General features: G+C 48.3%; 1 protein-coding gene across 1 annotated transcript in view; it reads right to left on the reverse strand.

The window, feature by feature from the left end:
* Positions 1-7,149: 7,149 nt before the first annotated feature.
* The window catches only part of ETV6 (ets variant 6), a 178,915-nt gene continuing 164,457 nt past the window's right edge, over positions 7,150-21,607 (reverse strand). The window contains exons 7-9 of the mRNA XM_015409519.1: positions 19,757-19,899; positions 15,207-15,307; positions 7,150-9,138 (exon numbers count right to left, since the gene is read on the reverse strand). Coding sequence (XP_015265005.1) covers positions 9,033-9,138; positions 15,207-15,307; positions 19,757-19,899 — 350 coding nt within the window. The 3' untranslated portion in view covers positions 7,150-9,032. The remainder of the gene's footprint in view (positions 9,139-15,206; positions 15,308-19,756; positions 19,900-21,607) is intronic.

Consider the following 21,607-nt stretch of genomic DNA (forward strand, 5'->3'; position numbering starts at 1 on the left):
ACAGCTGTCTTATGGTGGCCCTGTAGGTTTTTCTAGACAGGAGACGTTCACAGTTAGTTTGCTATTTCTGCCTCCGCGTCACTATCCTGGTATTCCTTGGTGGTCTCCCAGCTAAATACTAGCTTTGCTCCCAAGATCTGTCAAGATCAGGGTAGCCTGGGCCGTCCAGGTCAGGACAAAATACACATATCTAATGACAACAGAAAAGATCAAGTATGAACACAACCAGATCAAATATGAACACGATCAGATGTCCCCCACGTCTTTGGAACAACCTTCCTTCTGTGGGCCGCCTGGCACCAAATTTGCCATCTTTGCAGAGGCCTTTAAACACCTCCCTGGCTATGCAGAGGTCTGATACGATTAGCCTGGTGTTTCTCTTTCCCGTTGGGTCAGATCGTTTTGGGTCAGGTCCAATGCTCCCTCTAAGCCATGGAGACTTGTGAGCAAAAATTCTGCTTTGTGAGCTACTGGCATTAAAGCTGTGAGCGAGTGATTTGGCTGTTGCATAAATTAGTTTGCTTTGGAGCCATCCTTCCTGAGCTAAAAAAACTGTGAGGTAGCTCGCACTAACTCAGCTTAGAGGGAACACTATCTATTGCTCTTTACTGTTTTTATGTTATCTTAAATTAATTTTTAATGTTTAGTGGTGTTATCTATTGTATCTTATTGTTTTATATTTGTTGTAAACTGCCCAGAGAGCTTCAGCTATGGGCGGTTTAGAAATAAATAAATAAATAATGATGGTAATAATAATATTCACAGTATCTATATATCTAATACCCAAGTGGCCCCGTCTGTGCAGATATCTAAATCCGCGCTCCGGGGCCACCTGGGGGGCAGGGAGATGTTTGTGCGCACGTGGGGCAGTCCCCACGTCTGCACAAAAATCCGAAAACTTCAAAAAAAATCTGGGGGATACTTAAATCCCCCCGAAACTGGCAGAGCGTCCCCTGCGCATGCGCAGGGAACGCTCTGCCGGCGCCCTCGCCGCTGCGGAGGGGGGGAGAGAGCAGCGGGCCGCGAGGGGAGGCTGGCGAAGTTGGGCTGGCGCAGCGGCAGTGCCCGCCAGGAGAGGGACTTGGGCGACCGGAGCCACGGCGGCGGCGATCCCTTACCTCTGCAGGAGCCATGATGGGTTGCAGGCAGGCAGGGGCCCCAGCGGAGGCACTTCCCGCCCAGCTAGAGAAACGGGGAGGGGGAGCCCAGCGGGGGGTCCGGAGAGCCAGCGGCCAGATCGAGTTTTCCTTCCCCTTCCTCCCTACCTGTTGCGGGGCGATTTCTCCAGCCGCTACAAACCCGGCGAGTTCTCCTCAACTTGGCCCCCGGGAGCCGCCACGGCACGGAGCTCAGCCCCGCTGCGGCCCGAGTCACCACCTTCCCCCGCCCGCTGTGCTCCGAGCATCCCCTTTCCGTGAGCCGGCGAAGCCAGGGCTGGTGTTCAGCTCTCGCTTCCAGGGCAGCTCGTGGCGCCGGCAAGGCTTCCAGCGGGGGCTGCGTGGGGAGGCGAAGGTAAGGCACTCTGCATGCGCTCAGAGGCACGCGTCCTCCTCTGCCTCCCCCCCGCGAGTATCACGGGTCCCCCCTCTTGTTAAGTCTAAATCTCAAAGTCTCCAGGGTGACCCTAATTGTCAAGGTCTTACCATTTCTACAGGGCTGCTGTTGACCAAATCCCTTGATGTAATGTTGGGGAAAATGGAAATGCTGCGGTAGACGAAACTGTCTTTCAGCCAAACTGTCCCTCTTCTTCCATTGAGTGTCTTCCGCAAAGTTTTCAGGGAAGAGCCAAAACTCTCCATTCAGGAGTGATACCAGCCAGTGATACTGATCCATCAGGTCAGCACAGAAGCAACAACATCTCTGTTCAGAAGACTCTTGGCATACTTTACGGCTCTCTTTCCACCTCTTCTTGGAGATACAACTTCTAGCCATGTGCGACAACTCATCAAGAGCTCACCCAGGCCCACACACCAATTGCAGCAGACAGAAAACCCCTTTCTGGCTCTGCTTTTCCACTTCCAAGATGGACACACCTTTAGGTCATAGGGTAGCCAGAGCCAGCTTGAGCCAACACAGCACTAGACAGGAGCCAGTTTCATGTAGTGTAGTGGTTAAGTGTGTGGACTCTAATCTGGGAGAACTGGGTTTGATTCCTCACTCCTCCACATGCAGCTGCTGGATGACCTTGGGCAACCCATCATTCTGTCAGAGCTGTCCTTGAAAGAGCAGTTCTTGAAAGAGCTCTCTCAGCCCCACCTTCCTCACAGGGTGTCTGTTGTGGGGAGGGGAAGGAGTTTGTAAGCCACTCTGAGACTCTGAGTGAAGGGCGGGGTATAAATCCAATCTCTTCTTCTCAGTCCCAACCCCAAATGCCAATACTTTGTGCACAGTGCCATTTTCTGCCACAAGGGGTCAAAATACTGCAAGGAATCCCAAGCATGCTGGGGAAGAAGCAGGTTCCAGCCAGTGAATCCAATCACACCAGCTGGGTGTGTTGGAAAACTCACAATCCCTGCCCTGGAAACGATGCCTCCCTCAAAGACTGGCACTCAGAGGGGATCAGATGACCACTAGGAACCTCCAGTGATCCTGTCAAGGAAATCACCATAAGAATACGATGGTGGAAAGCGCCGTCAAGTCACAGCTAACTTATGGCGACCCCTGGTGGGGTTTTCAAGGCAAGTGACAAGTCAGAGGTGGTTTACCACTGCCTGCCTCCACATCAAGACCCTGGCGTTCCTCACAGGTCTCCCATCCAAATCCTACCCACGGCTGACCTGCTTAACTTTCAAAGTTGGGCTAGCCTGGGTGACCCAGATGAGGGCATGCGTGTGAATGGATCTCTCTCTCTCTCTCTGTTATCCCACCCTCAAGTGATGCCCAAATTTAGGAGATAAGCCTGTAGTTTGTTCAGATGAATTAACTTCTGAGCTCAGGATGGAATCACTCCCCCTCCATACACACCTGACCCTTCTGTTTCCAGGGTTGCCAGGTGTGTCCCCCCCCCCGGCCACCAGCGGGGGATGGGGGCTAGGGTTGCCAGATCCAGGCTGGGAAATTCCTGGAGATTGGGGGGTGGAGCCTGGGGGAGAACAGGGGCCTCAAGAGAGGCACCATGCCACAGAGCCCACCCTGCAAAGCACCCATATCCTCCAGGGGGACTGATCTCTGTAGTCTGGAGATGAGGTGTAATTCCAGGAGATCCCCAGGCCCTACAGAGGCTGGCAGCCCTATTGGTTTCCTAGCTGAGAAATCTTTTCTTTCTGGGCACGACTGCTTGCCCTTGTATTTAGCTTTGAGGTGGGTTTTCTGAAATGTCAGAATGGTCATCCTTAGAAAGTGTATCAGTATTATTACCTCTGTATCGCAGGTACAGTGGCTCAAGTGGTTAAGACGCTGAACTGCAGGCTGTGGAAGGTCGGTAGTTCAGCAGTTTGAGACCCAGGTGCCGCATGACGGAGTGAGCTCCCGTCTCTAGTTCCAGCTCCTGCCAACCTAGCAGTTCGAAAGCAAGAAATTGCAAGTAGATAAATATGTACCACTTCGGTGGGAAGGTAACAGCATTCCGTGCGCCTTGGTGTTTAGTCATGCCGGCCACATGACCATGGAAACGTCTTCGGACAGCGCTGGCTCTTCAGCTTTGAAATGGAGATGAGCACCGCAACCCTAGAGTCGGATTCAACTGGCTTTCGAGAAAGGGAACCTTTACCTTTACTATCGCAGAGGGGAGACGAGGCCCAGAAAGAGTAACTTGCTTACGGTCACAGCAGAGGTTTCAGGAGTTGGCCAGGGTTTTCCCAGAACTTTAGCTACTGGGCAGCTTTCTTGTTGAAGGGACAGCCTAAGGCTTTGCCCAGAATTGTGAAGGAGGTGTTGCATGTATTTGTGTGCAGTATATATACACACATACAGAGAGGGGGAAGCCAGGTACTGGAGTGGAGAAATATGGCTGCAAAGGTAGTGTGTGCCATCTGTGTGTGGGACGGAGATCACTTGGTACGTAACGAGAAAGGACTCTGGATTGCTACTGCCTATGCATAGGCAAGAAAAAGGGGACATCTTTTTATATTAAAAAAATTTATTGAGATGATGTAATTACAAGCATTTAAAAATTATTTGCAACTCACTGGCCCTGAGAAGAGGCATTCCGGTTTGCTTTGTTACATTCATTCAATTCAATCCCTTAACCCCACACCTCAAAGAAGGAAGAAAGCCATCATGATCATCAATTATAATTTCCTTAGGAAAATAAAAAAAGGATTTTTTTTTATTAAAAAAACCCATTGCATTTGTAATTTGCATATGACTGCAGCCACTTAAAGAGAAACGATCAAGGATCCCGCCCTCAGCCCACGTGTGAATGGAGGGTTGCCTGCAACACTAAGTGCTCATGGGCAATTCCAAGGCATGTTTTTACGGACTGGTTCCCCCAGATCTGTACATTTCAAGAGCAGGCTTCCTATTAGTTCTGGAGCTAATGTTCTAGCTTTTGGTGGGGGGCTTATGTCATAAACACAGACCAACATCCAGGTGTGCTTTAACAACTTACCTAGTTTATCTAGCCCAAAATTTAAAAGGAAGAGCCTTTCTCCAAGAGATACAAGCACACCTTGCGATCACTTGCATTTCTCTAAAAGACAAAAGGATACCTTGTGATCACCTCCTTTCATGGAGAGCGAGCGAGAGAGAGAGAGAGAGAGAGAGAGAGAGAGAGAGTACGGATGTGCATTGGATGGAATGATCTGGGGTGAGAATTTCATGAAACGGGCTGTGGAAGGTTCTCATCATTACATCTTCCGTGACTCCATGGAGATAGATTAAGATGGGCAGCCATGTTAGCCTGTCGGTTGCAGTAGAAAAGTGCAAGAGTCCAGCAGCACCTTGAAGACTAACAACATTTGTAGCAGGGAAGGAGTTTTCGTGAGTTGGCTGTATCTGAAGAAGTGAGCAGTGCCTCACAAAAGCTCGTCCCCTGCCCAAAATTCTGTTAGTCTTTAAGATGCTGCTGGATTCTTGCTCTTCTCTGCTGCAGCTGTCACAGTATTTGCAAACACACGGTGGGTCGCCTCGTTTCTACCCTCCACCTTGCCACGTACCCTGCCCACGTGGTGTGGCTGCTCCCAGAAGGTTGGGCTCTATTTAAAGACTTCTCCCCATGTGGCTCTCCTATCAGCCTCGTTACAGCATGAAAGTGATGTTCAGGCCTTTTCCTGGCATGCAAAGTGTGCTCTTAGGAGAACAACAGGGCAGCAACCCTTTACGTGAACCCCAGCTGGGAAGAGGACAAGCCGGGGGTGATGGCTGCAAACGGAGTCTTATGGAGCTTCCCAAGGCTCACAAATAAGTTTTCTATGTTGGATCACCCTCCTATTTATCAGAATTCATTAAGACATTTATACCCCACTTTTCCTTGTTCAAGTTTCCTGTTGAGGCTCAAGAATTTCAGTGAATCAGGATACCTTTGGGGAGCAATACACTTGTTATTACGTGAGCATAATATTTGTGTTGTTTTCCTAGGACATATGTGATTTGGCTACAGCTTTTCTGTGCCTGTAACTATACAGCTCACTAGTTGCTTGCTTTAGCTTTCCGTACTCATATGAATATCTTTAATCATGACCACTTAAAATAGATTCACTTTCAGTCCTTGCGCTAATTAACTGAGCTCAGGCATCAGATCAGACCTGGCTGAGGGCTGTGGATTTCTTAGGCTTGGAAGGCTGTTACAAGAAAAAAAAGCAGGGCCTTCTCAGTGGTCACTCCTTTTTTGTGTAACTCGGAGGCCGACCAAACCAATCCTCCTCCTGGCTTTTAGGAGGACGACCAAACGTTTGTAGTCTGCAAAACCTCTGAGGAGATAGGCTAGTTGGTGATGCCAGGTATGCGTGCGGTCCTGTCTAATGGTTTGGGGAAACGAAGAGTTTCATTTGGGTGCTTTTTAAAATAGTCTGAATAGTTTTAATTATATTGTGCTTTGACACAACCTAATGTTCCCTCTAAGCTGTGGTGTCTTGTGAGCAAAAATCCTACTCTGTGAGCTTCTGGCATTAAAGCGGTGAGCGAGCGATTTGGCTACTGCATAAATTAGTTTGCTCTGGAGCCATCCTTCCTGAGCTGAGACGAAAATGTGTGAGCCAGAGGCTAAAAACCTGTGAGCTAGCTCACACTAACTCAGCTTAGAGGGAACACTGCAGTCGGGATCAGTAGACTGGGTGGAACTCCAGATATCCAGTATTTTTTTTAATAGCTGTGGGATTCCTCTGTTTAGCACCTTACTCCTCTCTTTTTTTAAAGTTAAGAATGGAAGGAACGACAGATACTTATCAGAGGGAAACTTCTACCCCAAATCCATCCAAGTCGAAAAACCATTAGGTCAGACTTCTTTCTATATAGTGCATCACTTTATCCCCAAACCTGTATGTCAGGACAACAGAGATGGTGCTTTAACTAAGCTTCACAAGACCTCTCTCCTGGGGGTGGGGAGGAATTCTCTTATATTTAGCCATCCTATGCTAACCTAGCAAGATTCAGAATTTCCAGATCTGACCGAGCTAGGATTTACCCGTCATCTCTAAGGCTCAGCCACTTCCTTGCTCCTCTCAGCCATTTAAGTCACCACAGAGTTGCATCTATCTAGGCATCTAACACTTCAGTTACATAACGGAGTACTACATGGAAATGTCTGCCCATCCAACATTTCCCGCATGTGGTAGATTTCAGAAATGAGGAATTGCTGGCAGTGGGGTGATGGCCCCTTTCCTTGATAAATGCTGGTTCAGTCCTTTGCGGAAAAGGTCGGAGGCGCCGTTATTGCTGTCACATCTATTAACAATACACAATGGACACGTCATTCTGTGGCTTCTGAGAAATGAGATATAATTTCAGCCGTTTCGGTGTTTTTTCACATTCAGGAACTGAACTGGAGTTATTGCTGTCTTTGGACATTACAAGTAGTGAGCAGCTGCGGCGAAAAATGGCAACTATGCATCTACTAGAACTTCCTTATGTCCTCACATCCTGACATTCTGAAGAACAAGATTCAAGTCCAGGAGGAGAGAACTCCAAGCTTTCCAGGTCAAAAGCTTTCAAGCTTCCTTCATTAAATACCCTTCGTCAGAGTTTTGACTCTTGAAAGCTTATAGCCTAGAAATCTCGTTGGTCTTTATGGTGCTACGGGAACTACGGCAGACAAGCATGGCTACCCATCTGAAACTATCCCAAAGAACATTAACGTCACACCAGACAACGTTTAGAGGCAGAGGAAATGAACCTCTCATGTTAGTAAAACATCACCCAAGTATATTCCACTTAGGCAGACGCATGGCTCCCATTTTTGGCGGCACCTATGTGTTTATTGTAATAGTTCAGTGAAAGAAAGCAAGAAATCGGGTTTCATTCATGAATGCAATAACTTCGCCATTTGTTTTGTTGTAATTTTAATCTCATTCTTCGAATTAATCTGGCTGCAATATTTTTTTTCTAGTTGCCATGATCACAGAAATTGTTTCTAGACAGATCCATGGCTACCTGTTTGATATGTTCTATTTGTCCACACAAGTTTTTCTGGTATCTCTGGGGACAAAGATGTGCATTAGTCTAATTTGTCTATTTGCTGCAAATAATAAAATCCTACATTTTCTGACAAAAAACTGAACAACCTTGGTGAAAAATTCTGTTTTCTTGAACACAAGATATACACAGCCGTGGCCAGTGGCTTTTTAAAACTGTCGATGTTGTAGCGCCATCAGATCGTGACAGTGCGTGTGTGCTGTTCAGCCCTAGAGGACTACACCTCCAACTTCAGTTTGGTTACCCCACCTCTGAGGAAAAGGCCTTTCCTTATAGATCCAAGATCAACGGACAAACAAGCATCCGAAATTCAGGTCATCCTAATGGCCGCTAAACCAGCCTGGAACTTCCAGAAACAAAACCATTTCAACCTAACAGGGGAAGAATGCAATTCCATCATTATGAAGAAGGGGATCAAGAGACCAGAAAACTACGTTGTTGTACTGGGGGGAGGGGGGACCCACGACAAAGATCAGCCCAACAATTTGACTGGTGGCTTCCCCGGCAGCTGTGATGACACTGACAGCCTCTCAGAGATGGGGAGACTCTTTCTGGGAGGTGCCTCTCAAAAGGCTAAGTGGTCTTCCCTTCTCCTTTCGTGAGCAATACCTTCACTCTCGGAGCGGCTGGCAGAGAGGACAAACTTCCCTCTTGCCACTGCAAATATATCAACCCCAATGGCTCAATGGTTGGCCCAAAACTCCATCCCACCACCTTCATTTATCCCTCCCGTCAACTTGAAAGGACCGCCCAAAAGCTTGGAGGAGTCTACCGCGTTTTGTTCTCCTTATCTCCCATAGGTGTCTGGATAAGGCCAGTGAGCACTTGGGGTTTGCTGACTCTTCCAGGACTCCAGGTCAGCTCAAGATAATACCAATCAGGCCTCTCAGACTTATAACAAGATGGAGGGCATTGCCCTGGTTCTCATACCCTGATCAGAGGATTGCAGCCTAAGCTACTTTGGGGGGCAAGATCAAGCATCAGCAAGGCAACTGGAGATACTTTCTGACCCCTGCTGTGACATTTGTCATTGCTCCTATGTTGGGATAATGTGAGACCAGTGCTGAAAACAGTTGCACTATGTTTCCATAGGGAAGCCTTTGGAATAAGCAAAAAACTGACACTTTGCCCTACAAAAGTCACTTAAAAAGGCAAAATGGCATGTTAAATAGAAAAGAAAAGCCCAAACCAACCAACCAACCATACCCCCTCCCCAACTGGGAGCAGGGGAGACTCTAAGAACCAATGCAGCAGTGCTCTGTGTTTCTTGCTCTCTCCTCCAAATCCTGGGGCCAACACTGTCCTTGCCAATAGATTGGTTTTGCTAAGGTGCTTGGGGAGGGGGGAGTCCTGCACAGTCACCAGGGTCAAGGCTAAGTCCTGGGGTTTCACTTCCTGTCCCAAACGGGCCTCCACACCGACTGTGCTCCACAGAACAAAGTGAAGCGGGGGCGTTGGATCCTTCAGCAGTCCTCTTCCTGGTATATTTGCTCATCCAGTTCCTGAGATTCAAGATGTTCCAGGCGATCGGTGCGGCCACTCATAATTTCATCCGGGGTCTTCATGAACCTGCAAAACAACAACAACAAAAATGGAAATATGCACACAGACACTCTTGAGACCAGAGTTAGATGTCAGGTTGCTTTTAATTTGTATCTGCATTTTTTCCCATCTCTCTTTATTACTGTTTAAAAGTAGCACATTATAATTGTTACTAATACAGTGGCCTATTCATTAGATAATAGACAACTTGGATTCTCCAACACTGTGGATTTCAGATTTTCTGCCTTCAGGGAAGTCTATTTCAGGCCGCTTATCTGCCAAGATAATCCCTGGGTATCAGTCGTACAATCCTGATCACTGCAGAGGATTCTGGGGAGGCAGAGTCAATTCACGGGGGGGGGGGGGGCAGCAGCCAGGCCCATGAAGCCCCCCCCCTGAAGTGTCCCCTGCAGGGGGTCATGGCGGTGGGCAAGCCGGCCCATCACCAATCATCTTCTCACGGGGAAATTCCTGAAAAGCTGCTAAGAAACTCCTTGGTTGCCTGATCGACTAGAGCTGGCTGCTGCATTCCAACTTTTCACCTCAAACATCGCCATTTTTAGAACACCCCAATCTTTTTGAAAGCCTTTGGGGAAATAACAAATCCCGCAGCGTGCCAAATGTTTTCAACCAGCAGATTCTCTTAGATCCTTTGAGATCTCCACATTTCTGAGCATTTTTATCCTGGCACGCTTTAATGCTCTACCTTCATAAGAACATAAGAGAAGCCAATGCTGGATCAGGCCCATGGCCCATCCAGTCCAACACTCTGTCACACAGGGGCCAAAAATATCAGGTGCCATCAGGAGGTCCAGCAGTGGGGCCAGGACACTAGAAGCCCTCCCACTATTGCCCCCTCCAAAGCACCAAGAATACAGAGCATCACTTGCCCCAGCCTGAGAGTTCCTATCTATACCTTGTGGCTAATAGCCACTGATGGACCTCTGCTCCGCATGTTTATCTAATTCCCCCATGAAGCCCTTCTGGAAGACAGCTACCATCGTGTCCCACTCCCTCAATGGCTTTGTCCATGTCATACAGTGAAAGTAGAGTCTACTGAACAGGTTCTGCCGCACTGCTCATTCCACAATGACATCCGACATCAGTATATCGCTCCAGTTCTATCAACTCTACCGGGAAGACCTGAACAACTTTATGTCTCTCTCCTCCTTGCAGACTCTTCTCAGGTGGTAACTAATAAAGTTGTCAAATTCTGTCCGTGGGCGTGGGGGATACGCAAGTGGCTGACTGAGCCCCAATAACTCTGCCTGTCCTTTGGAAGAGGGTGTTGTCTTTTCCGTCTCCCTGCTCAATCTGCGCTCATTGTTCTGTGCTTATTGCACTACATGTTGTCACCTTCTTTTTTATTATTGCTGACTCTCCAGACCTGATTTTGTATCAAAATAAATCTAACTGTAAGTGTAGGTAGTGGTCTTTCACATCACCTACAACGTGATCCTTTGATCTGGAGATGCCAGCGATTAAACCTGGGACCTTCTACATGCCAAGCAGATGCTCTACCACCGAGCTGTGGCCCCTCCCTTAAATGTGATGAACAACATGGTCCTTGGCAAACCAGCCTGACAAGGGAGGGTTGAGACTCCTCCTCTTTCACACTGGACAATGGGGAGTCCACTGGGCTGCAGGAAAGCGATTTTGTGAATGGTGTGGGGGGCTGTTGACTGACCTGTGGACATCTCTTCGATCTGAATGGGAAAGTGGACAGGAGGTGCTAGCTGGTGTTACATTACATCTATCAGATGTCTACTGCTGCCTTGATTTGGCCTTTGATTGGGCCCAGGAAAAAAATGAGAGCAACACCACTGTGTTCTAAACGTTGCACCAAAAATGTTAAGACGAATTCTGACACCCAAAATCATATACAAGAAAACCAGGTTTGGACGTCCATTTCATGTGTGCGCTGGGTCTCTGGAGTAGCGTCCTCTGGGAGGGGAACGTAATTGCACATTTCAGACAGGCCCATAGCCACGATGTTTTAAGTCGGGGGACATTTAAATTTCAGGGGGGGGCTGGCTAATCAAATTAAAGGAATATCCAGCTCCTTCCCTGCATCCACCACTGCTCGGGGGCCCTGGGCTGGATGGGAAGTCGTGGGGCCTTGCCAGTAACTCAGGGGGCCTAGCCCCGAGATGCCCCACGATAGCTACGGGCCTGATTTCAGAATTCTTAGGCAACCAAGTGATGGGAGAGGTGCCTTGGCTGAGTGTGACCTCCAGGGGGTTCAACCACACTGGAACCCCAAAACCAGTTGAGAGTGGGTTTTCTCCCCAGTGAACTTGAACCTGGAATATCTTAGTTGCCACTACACCTGTTCAGAATCAACAGAAACCTGTTCAGAATCAACTAGTTGAGAAGAGATGCAGCAAGCAACAGAGGATCTGTCCCAGGAAACCAGTGGATGAGGAGAAAGAGGGGCAGTAAAGAGGATTCTCTGGTCATCAGGTCTCTGACTGCCTTGGCCCCAAGTGCAGGTTGCTTCTCTCAGGTGACAGTCAGTGTGTGGTTGTGGCTGTCGGATTTGGACCGGGGTGAGGGACCTGGATATGAGCCCCCATGCAGCCAAAAAGCCCCTGCTTTGACGCTCAAAAGTCAAGACCCTCCATATCTGGTTGGTGTCTAAGATGCTACTGGACTCAAATCTAACTGTTCCTTCATTAGAACAAAGTTTGAGTCCAGTGGGGCACCTTGAAGACTGTGGCGAAACGGGCCCACATCAGCTGGCAGACCCCGCTCTGCCCACCCTTCCTTTGCCTGACCTGGCACCTGAAGGGGCAGTTTTTCACCACTGCCTCCGGGTATTGCTGCCACCACTGTCCCTGTCTTGGGCTCTGGTTAGGCGGGACAGCCTCCTAACCTCCCTCTGCTGTTGCTAGGAACCCACCTCGGGGCTTCCTGGTTATCTTTGGGGCTCCCCTGGAGAGTTGGCAACTGACCATTTTGCCCTTGTTTTCCTCCTCAGGGAGTCCCCAACCCACTCCTAGCGTGTCCAAGCGGCTGGGGGAACTATGTGGCACAGAGGGACTTCTCAATATCAACAGTAAAAAGATTTATTTTGAAACCACTCAACTATATACAGGCATATTAACAGTGAACTGAAGAATCAAAATAAAGGTGGATAATAAATCGCTCCATCTCTCCCTTCACTACACATACCCTGTCTAGATAGTCTGCAGGGCAGGCACATGACTCGCTTTCAATGGAGGAAGTTAGATTAGCACAACTCCCAACATGGCCTCTGCCTCCTGCAGTCTCCAGCCGACAGCCTGACTGGCTCCAGACTTCAGGCAGACCAACCTCAATTCTCACAGACTGGCTTCCCGCCCAAAAGCTCCACTATATCAAACAGCCCTTCCCACCCAGGAAGTCGCTCTCCGTCCAGCAGCATTCTGGGGCAGATCTCCTCACAGCCTTGACGGACTTCCTGCCCTCTCTAGGGAGCTGCCCTCTGACTGCTGGTTGGAGACAGGAGGGGGGGGGGAATGAAGAGGAGGCTAGGCCAAGGCCTACCTCAGGTTTCATGGTCCCCTCCTATCTGGCCCACACCAACTTAAATGTATACATAAAATGGCGTTTCTCCACAAAGACCAACACAGATTTATTCAAGGTATGAGCTTTCATGTGCAAGGCACACCTTTTCAGATACAATGAAGTGGGAGGTAAGGTTCAGACTTATAGATGGGCTGAACAACAAATTAACATGTAACATGATGAAGATGCTTTAAGATATGCAAAGGCGGCTAAATCACAAGCTAAGGTTATAAGGTCAACAGTGGTAAAACAATGAATATGTCAGAATAGGTCTGAGAGTCTCCATTCACTCCCCTCTGGAGGTGGAGGTCACTTCACAGCATTTGTTCCTTTTTTGAGGTGGATGGTCCTAGAGGTGCCACTGGACTCTAAATTTGTTCTACTGCTTCAGACCAACACGGCTGACCGCCTGGATCTATATTCCTTCATACGGCACTCCAAGCTCTTGATCATTTTTCACCAGGAGTAAGTACTAAGGTTCTGAGTAGACTTGGTTAAGACCATTCCCTTCCAATTTTGGGCAACAGTTCTTGAACAAGATTGCTCAGAATGCATATTGGGTGCATATATAAATAAATAAATATATGCAGGGTGACATGAGACATGTATGCTATATTATCCCACTGGTGGAAAACATCATATTTCTCCCCCATTAACTTCAGAGAGGGTTCTGTCACGCTCCACTTCTTTTACAAGTCTTCTTGCAACTGATTTCAATTCCACTGTTTGAAGGCAAGAAAGGCTCCGACACTGATACAGAGAGACAGAATCCTTCATATTTATAAACGAAGGGCTTTTCTCCATTCTCATGTTCCTCACTTGTAAGTTCCTGTTTCTTCAGGGGTGGGGGTGGTGTTTCTGTTCTGCATGTGTTTTGCTCCCTTTAGAGGTCAATTTGATATTGCACCCGTTTATGTCCGGCATATCTCCCTGCAGATTTAAACTGCAGGGTTTTATGCTGGACGTAAACTGGTGTAATATCAAATCAACCACTAGAGGGAGCAAAAACAGTGCCGAACAGACCTCCCCCCAAAAGAAACAGGAACTTACAAGCAAGGGAAATGAGAATGAGGAAAAGCCCCAAGAGTCACTCTAGTAAGTCACAGAGAGGTCTCCACCATTACTCAGAAATGCTTCCCTAGCCCTCGGTGTAAGCAGGGGGGAAAGCAACCAATTGATGCTCCTTGACCTTCCCAAAGGCAGCTACTGCCTGACAGAAGACCAAAGAGGTAGCCAGGGAATTGGACGATTTAAAAACTGATTCAGTTTTGTCAGGGTTTTTGAATACTCTACTTTGGTTTTGATTGAGATCTTTTAAAAATGCTTCCATCAGTGATTCAGCCACCAGTTTTGAAAAAGTTCATTTTTCTTATATAGTAAGAAAGGCCTGCAAAACCTTACAGTAGTTCCACCAGTCCAAGTACTGTGGCCCACCAAGTGCTTGAAGACTCCCTGAAATGTCTTCAGGGACAGCCTCATCAGAGTGCATCACAGCAGTCCACCCTGGATGTTTATCAGAGTGTGGCCAACTAAGGTCAAGACTTACTTTGTCAGCTAGCAAACCAAAAATCAGCTGGTGATCCAAAGACAACACCTTACTCTCCCTCTGTCGCCACCTCAGTGGCAGAGAGGCACTTAAAAAGGAATCAGACATCTAACTGGCACTGTGTGTTTGTCCAGTTGTTTGCTGACAACAAGACAGGTCTCTGACAGTGTGAGTGACGTCCTTCATTGACGTTAATAGACTTGTAAGGGTGTCACTTTGCTTAGGAGGACACTGTCACCCCCCCTCTTCTTCCAAACAAAACTTGGCCACAAAACTTAAAGAGCAGTGTTTTCTGATGACCTCGACTGGTTCTGAACTCCTTTGATCCCACAGTTGTACAGGAACAGAGTGAGAGAGATGAAATATTACACTGAACTCCTTGCTCCATTGGCCAGGGTGGGTTGGAGGTAGAAGAAGAGATTAAATTTATACAACGCCCCTCGCTACCCAAGGGAGTCTCAGAGCTGCTTACAAACTCCTTCCCCTTCCCCTCCCCACAACAGACACCCTGTGAGGTAGGTGGGGCTGAGAGAGCTCTGACAGAAACTGCTCTTTTTCAAGAACAGCTCTTATCAGAATTATGGCTTGCCCAAGGTCATCCAGTAGGTGCAAGCGGAGGAGTGGGGAATCAAACCCGGTTCTCCCAGATTAGAGTCCGCACGCTGAACCACTACACCAAACTGGCTCTCACTGTTCACTTCTTTCAATGCCGTCTTGCAATTTGTCACTCGCCTCAAGTGAACAGCAGTCTCAGGCGGGTAGTCACCCCAGGGGCAAACTGTCTGGCTGAACAGTCAAAATACTCTAGCAAACTTGGGGACCTGGACAGTAAAGCAACACAACTCTCTCAGACGCTGGGAAGTTCACATTTCAGCCAGGTTACCTTCATCGCTCTAGGATAAGCCGTTCCGTTTCATAACTTCCTCCAAACCTTTCCATAAGGAAATTCAGAAAAAGAAAATCCCCCAAAGAACGAGGAAGAAAAATGAGGAAGTTTTACCTGAACAAAAGCCTTTGTCCGGGTTCTTTTCTGATAATATTTAGTTTATAGTAGTGGCGCAGGGCTCGAGACATTTTCTCATACGTCATATTTGTTCTGTTCTGTGCATTTCAAAGCAAAAGGGAAAGAAAAAGCACAAAGCAGGAATTAAAACATAACAATGAAAAGAAAACAGCAGAAAGGTCACATTCATTTCCCCTCCACCTCCAGTCCTCCCCCCCCCCAATGTCTTGACAAGGTATCTCACCAAGGCCTCTTGAGTAAGCTTAGCAATCATTAGATAAGAGCACAGGTCTTCTTATGAATTAAAAATTAGTTAAATGGCAGGGATCCGAGCACAGGAATAAATGGATAGTTCTTGCAATGGAGAGAAGCAAACAGTAGGATTACACAAGGGCCGGTATGAGGACCAGTGTTATTCAATTTGTTCATGAATGATTCAGAGTTGGGGGTAAGCAGGGTCATGGCCAGGTATGAATTAGGGTAATGAATTATTCAAGATGGTGAAAACCAAGGGGGATTGTGAAGAGGTCCAGGAGGACGTATCCAAACGAGGTGAGTGGGCACCAATGTGGCAAATGGAAGTTCAACCTGGGTAAGTATAAGGTGATGCCTACTGGAAAATATATCTATATATCTATAGTGGTGTGGTCTGAACCGGCTGAGGCTGAGATTAAACGAGATCTTGGGGTTGCCGTGGAAAGCTCAATGAAAAATTCAACCCAGCGTCTGGCAGCAGTGGAACGCGCGCACTCCGTGCTAGGAATGATCAGGAAAGGGATTCAGAATAAAATGGCCAATATTGTAATGTCCTTACATAAAGCTATGGTGTGGTCTCATTTGGAATACCGTGTGCGGTTTTGGTTGTCGTATCCCAACAAGGATATTACAGAGTAGGAAAAAGTACGAAAGGGGGAAACAAAAACGATTAGGGGGAATTGCAGCACCTTTCCTATGAAGAGAGTCTGGGACTTTTCAGACTAGGGGGAAAAAAGACAGCTAAAAGAAGACATGGTAGAGATTTATAAAATTATGCGTGAAGCAGAGGAAGTGGATCGACATGGCCTTTTCTCCCTCTCCCACAATACCAGAACCTGGGGGCATCCAGTGAAATGGTTGGGAAATCGGTTCAGGGCAGGCAAAAGGAAATACTTCTTTCCTCAAGGAGTAATTAAACTGTGGAACTCACTGCCAGTGGAGGTAGTGGCGGTCACAAGCACAGACGGCTTTGAAAGGGGAAGAGACACAGAAGCCACGGTGACTGAAAAGCGCCTCCATAGTCTATAGAGGCAGCAGTTTGGTGAATACCAGTGCCAACAGGCAGGAACAGGGGAGGGCCTCAGCCCTGTTTGCTACGACCCCCTAAGGCAAATGGGTGACCACGGTGTGAAATAGTACGCTGAACCTGGCGGACTGCTGCTCTGATCCAGCAAGCTCTACTTATGTTCTTGACAGCGTGAAACACTGGTACTGTGTCGCTATCTACCCATACAAAAGCCCGTTTTATTAGGGTTTCTAAAAAAATTTCCTGCCCTTGTTCCAAAATGCACCATGGCCTGTGAGGGTTGGCCACCTCCAGCTGTGGCCTGGAGATCTCCTGGTCAGTGTTCCCTCTGAGCTGAGTCAGTGTGAGCCGGCTCACAGCTTTTCAGCCTCTGGCTCACATATTTGTGTCTTTGCTCAGGAAGGAGGGCTCCAGAGCTAACTAATTTAGACAGTAGCCAAGTCACTCGCTCACAACTTTAATGCCAGTAGCTCACAAGGTAGACTTTTTGCTCACAAGACTCCGCGGCTTAGAGGCAGCACGGCTCCTGGTATTACAACTGATCGGCAGACTACACGGATCAGCTCCCCCGGAGAAAAGGGCTGCTCTGGAGGGGGGGGCTCTACGGCATTCTACCCTGCTGAGGTCAGGATCTTCTGCAATCTAATACTACTTCCCGTGCATGGATTCACTTTTAAAGCACCCTCTGAAATTGCCAGCAATTCAGACCTCGATAAGTTGACAGCCTTCCCTTCCTACCTTTAATTTCAATGTTTACTTTTTGTTTTCATGGTACACGCACTACTCTGCAGGCAGTGATTAGTCTGAGTTACCTTTGAGATACTACAATGCACAGCATAAGAACATAAGAACATAAGAGACGCCAATGCTGGATTAGGCCAATGGCCCATCTAGTCCGACACTCTGTCACACAGTGGCCAAAAATACCAGGTGCCATCAGGAGGTCATAAAAACATAAGAGACACCAATGTTGGATCAGGCCAGTGGCCCATCCAGTCCAACACTCTGTGTCACACAGTGGCCAGAAGTACCAGGTGCCATCAGGAGGTCCACCAGTGGGGCCAGGACACTAGAAGCCCTCCCACTGTTGCCCCCCCAGCACCAAGAATGCAGAGCATCACTTGCCCCAGACCGAGAGTTCCTATCTATACCTTTATTTTATTATTCATTTGATTTATATCCCGCCCTCCCCTTGGGGCTAATAGCCACTGATGGACTTCTGCGCCATATGCTTATCTAATTCCCTCTTGAAGCAAGATTCTTCTCTTACCGATGTTGCAAGTTCTGTATCCCTTAGGTTTATCTGTTGATAGTTAACTTGCTGCACTAGGCATTATATTGTAACTTAATGCCTTTATCTTTTCATTTACTTATGCCTCTGTCATTTATATATGTACTTTAATAATATAATAAAATTTTGATTTTTTTTTTCTTTTTTAAAAAGGTGAATGGCCACTGGGGGAAAGTACACTTCTGCCCTCTATTGATTCTACTGGCTTACTGGGTGCAGGGCCCTGCAGGAAGGTGCAATGCAATGCATACGAATGCGGCTAGCCCCTTCCCCAGGTCTCTGCAATGAAGCAGACCTTCACCATTCATGGGGCTCCATTCCAGAGGACCACCACGAATGGCAAAGCGAACAAGAACTGGGACGAAGGGGTCTGCTGCCTCTCTGTAGCAGCACAATCAAATTCCCTGCAGAGTTTTATTTATTTATTTAATTCAATTTATACCCCGCCCTCCCTGCTACGCGGGCTCAGGGCGGCTTACAGGAGGTATGATGCCGTGATGACAATGACGGCATGGTAGGAGGGAAAACAGGCTGGAGAGGTCACATGACCGGACTGCGAATAAGTGAAATCCTGAGTCACAAAACCAGAGATGGCAAAAGTTCCTGTAATAAGCCCTCCCTCAACGTATGGGACAGACAGTGTTGGGCTTGCATCTCTATTAGGTTACCAGGTTCTCTTAACCCAGTTCTCAAGGTTCGGTCCCACTCTGGATTCACACGACAGCAAGGCCAAGAAGCCAGACTTGGGATGAGGCACCAGAGACGGGAACAGGCTTGATTCTTCCAGGCTGGGGTCACCGAGATATGGATGGCAGGCTTAGTCCCCCTAATATATTTGTCACGCTCGGGGTCGGCCCCGGGCGGGGTAAACCCCGTAGCCGTGTTGAAAAGGGAGGGAGGAAACGAATGCCTCAGATGTTGGAAGAGCTAAGTTCCTCGGACAGATCTCCAGTCTCTCTGTATCGCCCCTGAGATCCGTCCTCAATTCCTCCCCAGCACTCTGTAGTTTCCTCCTTTATATATCCTCTCCTCCCCCCTTTGTACCACCCCTTTCAGTGATCCAGCATCTTACAGGCTACACCATCTGTCCATCACCATGATGCCCTATCACCAGTGACTTCCTCTCTGTGGACCGACCTCTCTGCATAACCCAGTGCTGTGTATGGAAGGGAGTGCCCACTTCCGGTCTGTGTGACGTGACGGGGCCTCCGCCAGCATGTCTCCAGGATAAGGCAAGGGTTAGGGTTCCTTCAACCGGGCCCTCCCCTGTCCTTGTCTCGGGCTATTTCATTTCCCCAACTGCTCCCCGTTCAGGCTTCTCCCGTGTCGTTGGGGGTGGTAAGGGAGGGGTTCGGGGGATTCCCAAGTCCACCATTCTGCTGTGGGACATGCGGGGAGTACGGCACTGGTAGCGCCATTCGTTGTGGACGCTGAGGGAGGGGTTCGGGGTTCCGGGGCTTCCCGAGTCCACTCTCCCGCCTTGGGACTTGCGGGGAGCTCGGCGCGGGTAGTGCCAGTCCTGCCGCAGCGGCCTGAAAGGCCGTGGAGGAGCCCGCGGCGGGACAATATTCCAGAGCTCACCTTTTGACTTTCTTTCCATTGTTGCCATTTACTCCCCAGGGAAAACACTGTTTTGATGAGGCAAAAATGGCTTTCTGAACCATTTGCATGTTTCGAGGAGCGCTTAATGTCTCCAGGCCAGCACTGGGAAAGACTACTGCACTTGGCCAGTCCTGACTCTTACAGACCACGCTCATCTCCGAGAGGGCAAGAGTATTCTGCCAACAAAATGGCCGTGGCCATCCCCATTATGGGAGGAGAGCGTGTATCTTGGAGGGACTCCAAGGGGCAGGAGATTGTTTCCGTGTAATAAGCCCTTCTCTGAACATGTTTCTCTCTTGCTTTGCTTCGCAACGCTGGCAAACACTGTAACTCAGCAACACCTGAAAGTACCAAGGCAAGGTCGCTCTTTACCTTGTGGTTCCCCCAGAGCCGGGCCAGCCCATTCGGATCCACAATCCGAAATATCTTGGATTCCCTGTCCTCCCATCGGATGAAGCTTTCGTACCGGCTGTCGGACAGCAGCTGATAGACGTAATCCCAAAGGAGCCTGCAGTCTGTGAAGAGAAGCACAAAAAGACTCTTGACCGGAAGGAGTCGGGCAGCTTGCCAGGACTGAGTCACCCAAAGGAATGATGCCAAACAAACCAGGCTGCAGTTTAAGAACACAAGAATAATCTGGTGGGAGCAGACTAAGATCCATCGAGTCCAGCATCCTATTTCCAGCCATGGATCTCCAGGGACCCCTGGGAAGCCCACCGATCGACATCAGCCCTCGCCTACTGAATGTCCCCAAGGGGTCCAGTACTCAGAAGATTTGAACACATGAAGAAGTCTATCAATGTATGTCTCTCTTAGTCTTACTGGCAGCAGCTCTCCAGCGTCTCTCACACCAGCTGCCAGCTCTTCCCTTTACCTGGAGTTGCCGGGGATTGAACCTGGGACCTTCTGCATGCCAAGAAAACGCTCTGCCACTGAGTCATGGGACTATATTCCCTCCGGACCATCGTGACTAAGAGCTGTTCAGCTCCATTTTGTGTTTTCATGCATGATATATGCATTATAGAATAATTTCCTGTTTCTAAGATTCCTTTAACTGAGAGGATAAGTGCTCATTTTGTCCATAAATCACTTGACCAGGCAGTTGCTAAGTTGATTCTTTTGTCTGAACACAAAATACTGTTAAGCTGTTTGTTAGGAAATGCAGCCAAGTATGCTTGTGTTACAGCTACTCTACAACACGTACGGCCGCAAGGCTAAATGTTCTGTTATACATAAATATGTTTGGAAATAAAAAGGTCTTCAGTAATCCACCTACTAATGGATCTCACTTTAGCAGCCAGCGCAGGAAAGAGTAATGAACGGCTGCCGAAGAAAGCCTCCTGCACTGTGTAATACAGGACAAGCTTAAATGGGTTTCCCACAGTGATTCTTTAAAATGTGTCACAACAGTGTCCTTACTTCCATCTATAAAACAATTGAGGGTGTGGAGGAATGGACTTGCAACCCCTCCCCCCCCCCCGGTACCTTCAAGTCCCTGGAAGATCAGAAAAATCTGTGGCTGCCCCAGGTCTCTGCCCAGCATCTCTACTGCATCCCTTCCTCCCAAGTAAAGTAACCAGCACCACAAACTGTTCTCTCCTGCTGGCTGAACTGCAGGCTGTGGAAGGTCGGTAGTTCAGCAGTTCGAGCCCCGAGTGTGCCGCATGACGGAGTGAGCTCCTGTCTCTAGTTCCAGCTCCTGCCAACCTAGCCGTTCGAAAGCAAGACATTGCAAGTAGATAAATAGGTACCACTTCAGTGGGAAGGGAACAGCGTTCCGTGCGCCTTGGTGTTTAGTCATGCCGGCCACATGACCACGGAAACGTCTTCGGACAGCGCTGGCTCTTCGGCTTTGAAACGGAGATGAGCACTGCAACCCTAGAGTCGGATTCGACTGGCTTTCGAGCAAGGGAACCTTTACCTTTACTTTACTAAGCTTTGACTGCATTACTGCTTTAAGGCTTCACCTCTTTACTGCATCTCCCGCCAACTACTATGGGGGGAAAATATACACTTGCACTTCAGGGGTGAAGGATCTGCTATTACCCCCTCCCCTTACTTCTCTTTGGTAAACGTGAACCATCTTAGACATGGTGTGGGGGTACAAACATCGGACTTCCCAAATGCAAAATAAAAGCAAGTTAATAAAAAGCTACAATCACGCACACATGGTCTACAGGCACCAATACTGAGGAAGGACTAAAAGAAAAGTTTATGTAAACA

Source organism: Gekko japonicus, unplaced genomic scaffold, assembly GCF_001447785.1.
Source record: "Gekko japonicus isolate JY-2015 unplaced genomic scaffold, Gekko_japonicus_V1.1 scaffold1158, whole genome shotgun sequence".
NCBI classification, from domain to species: Eukaryota; Metazoa; Chordata; class Lepidosauria; order Squamata; family Gekkonidae; genus Gekko; species Gekko japonicus.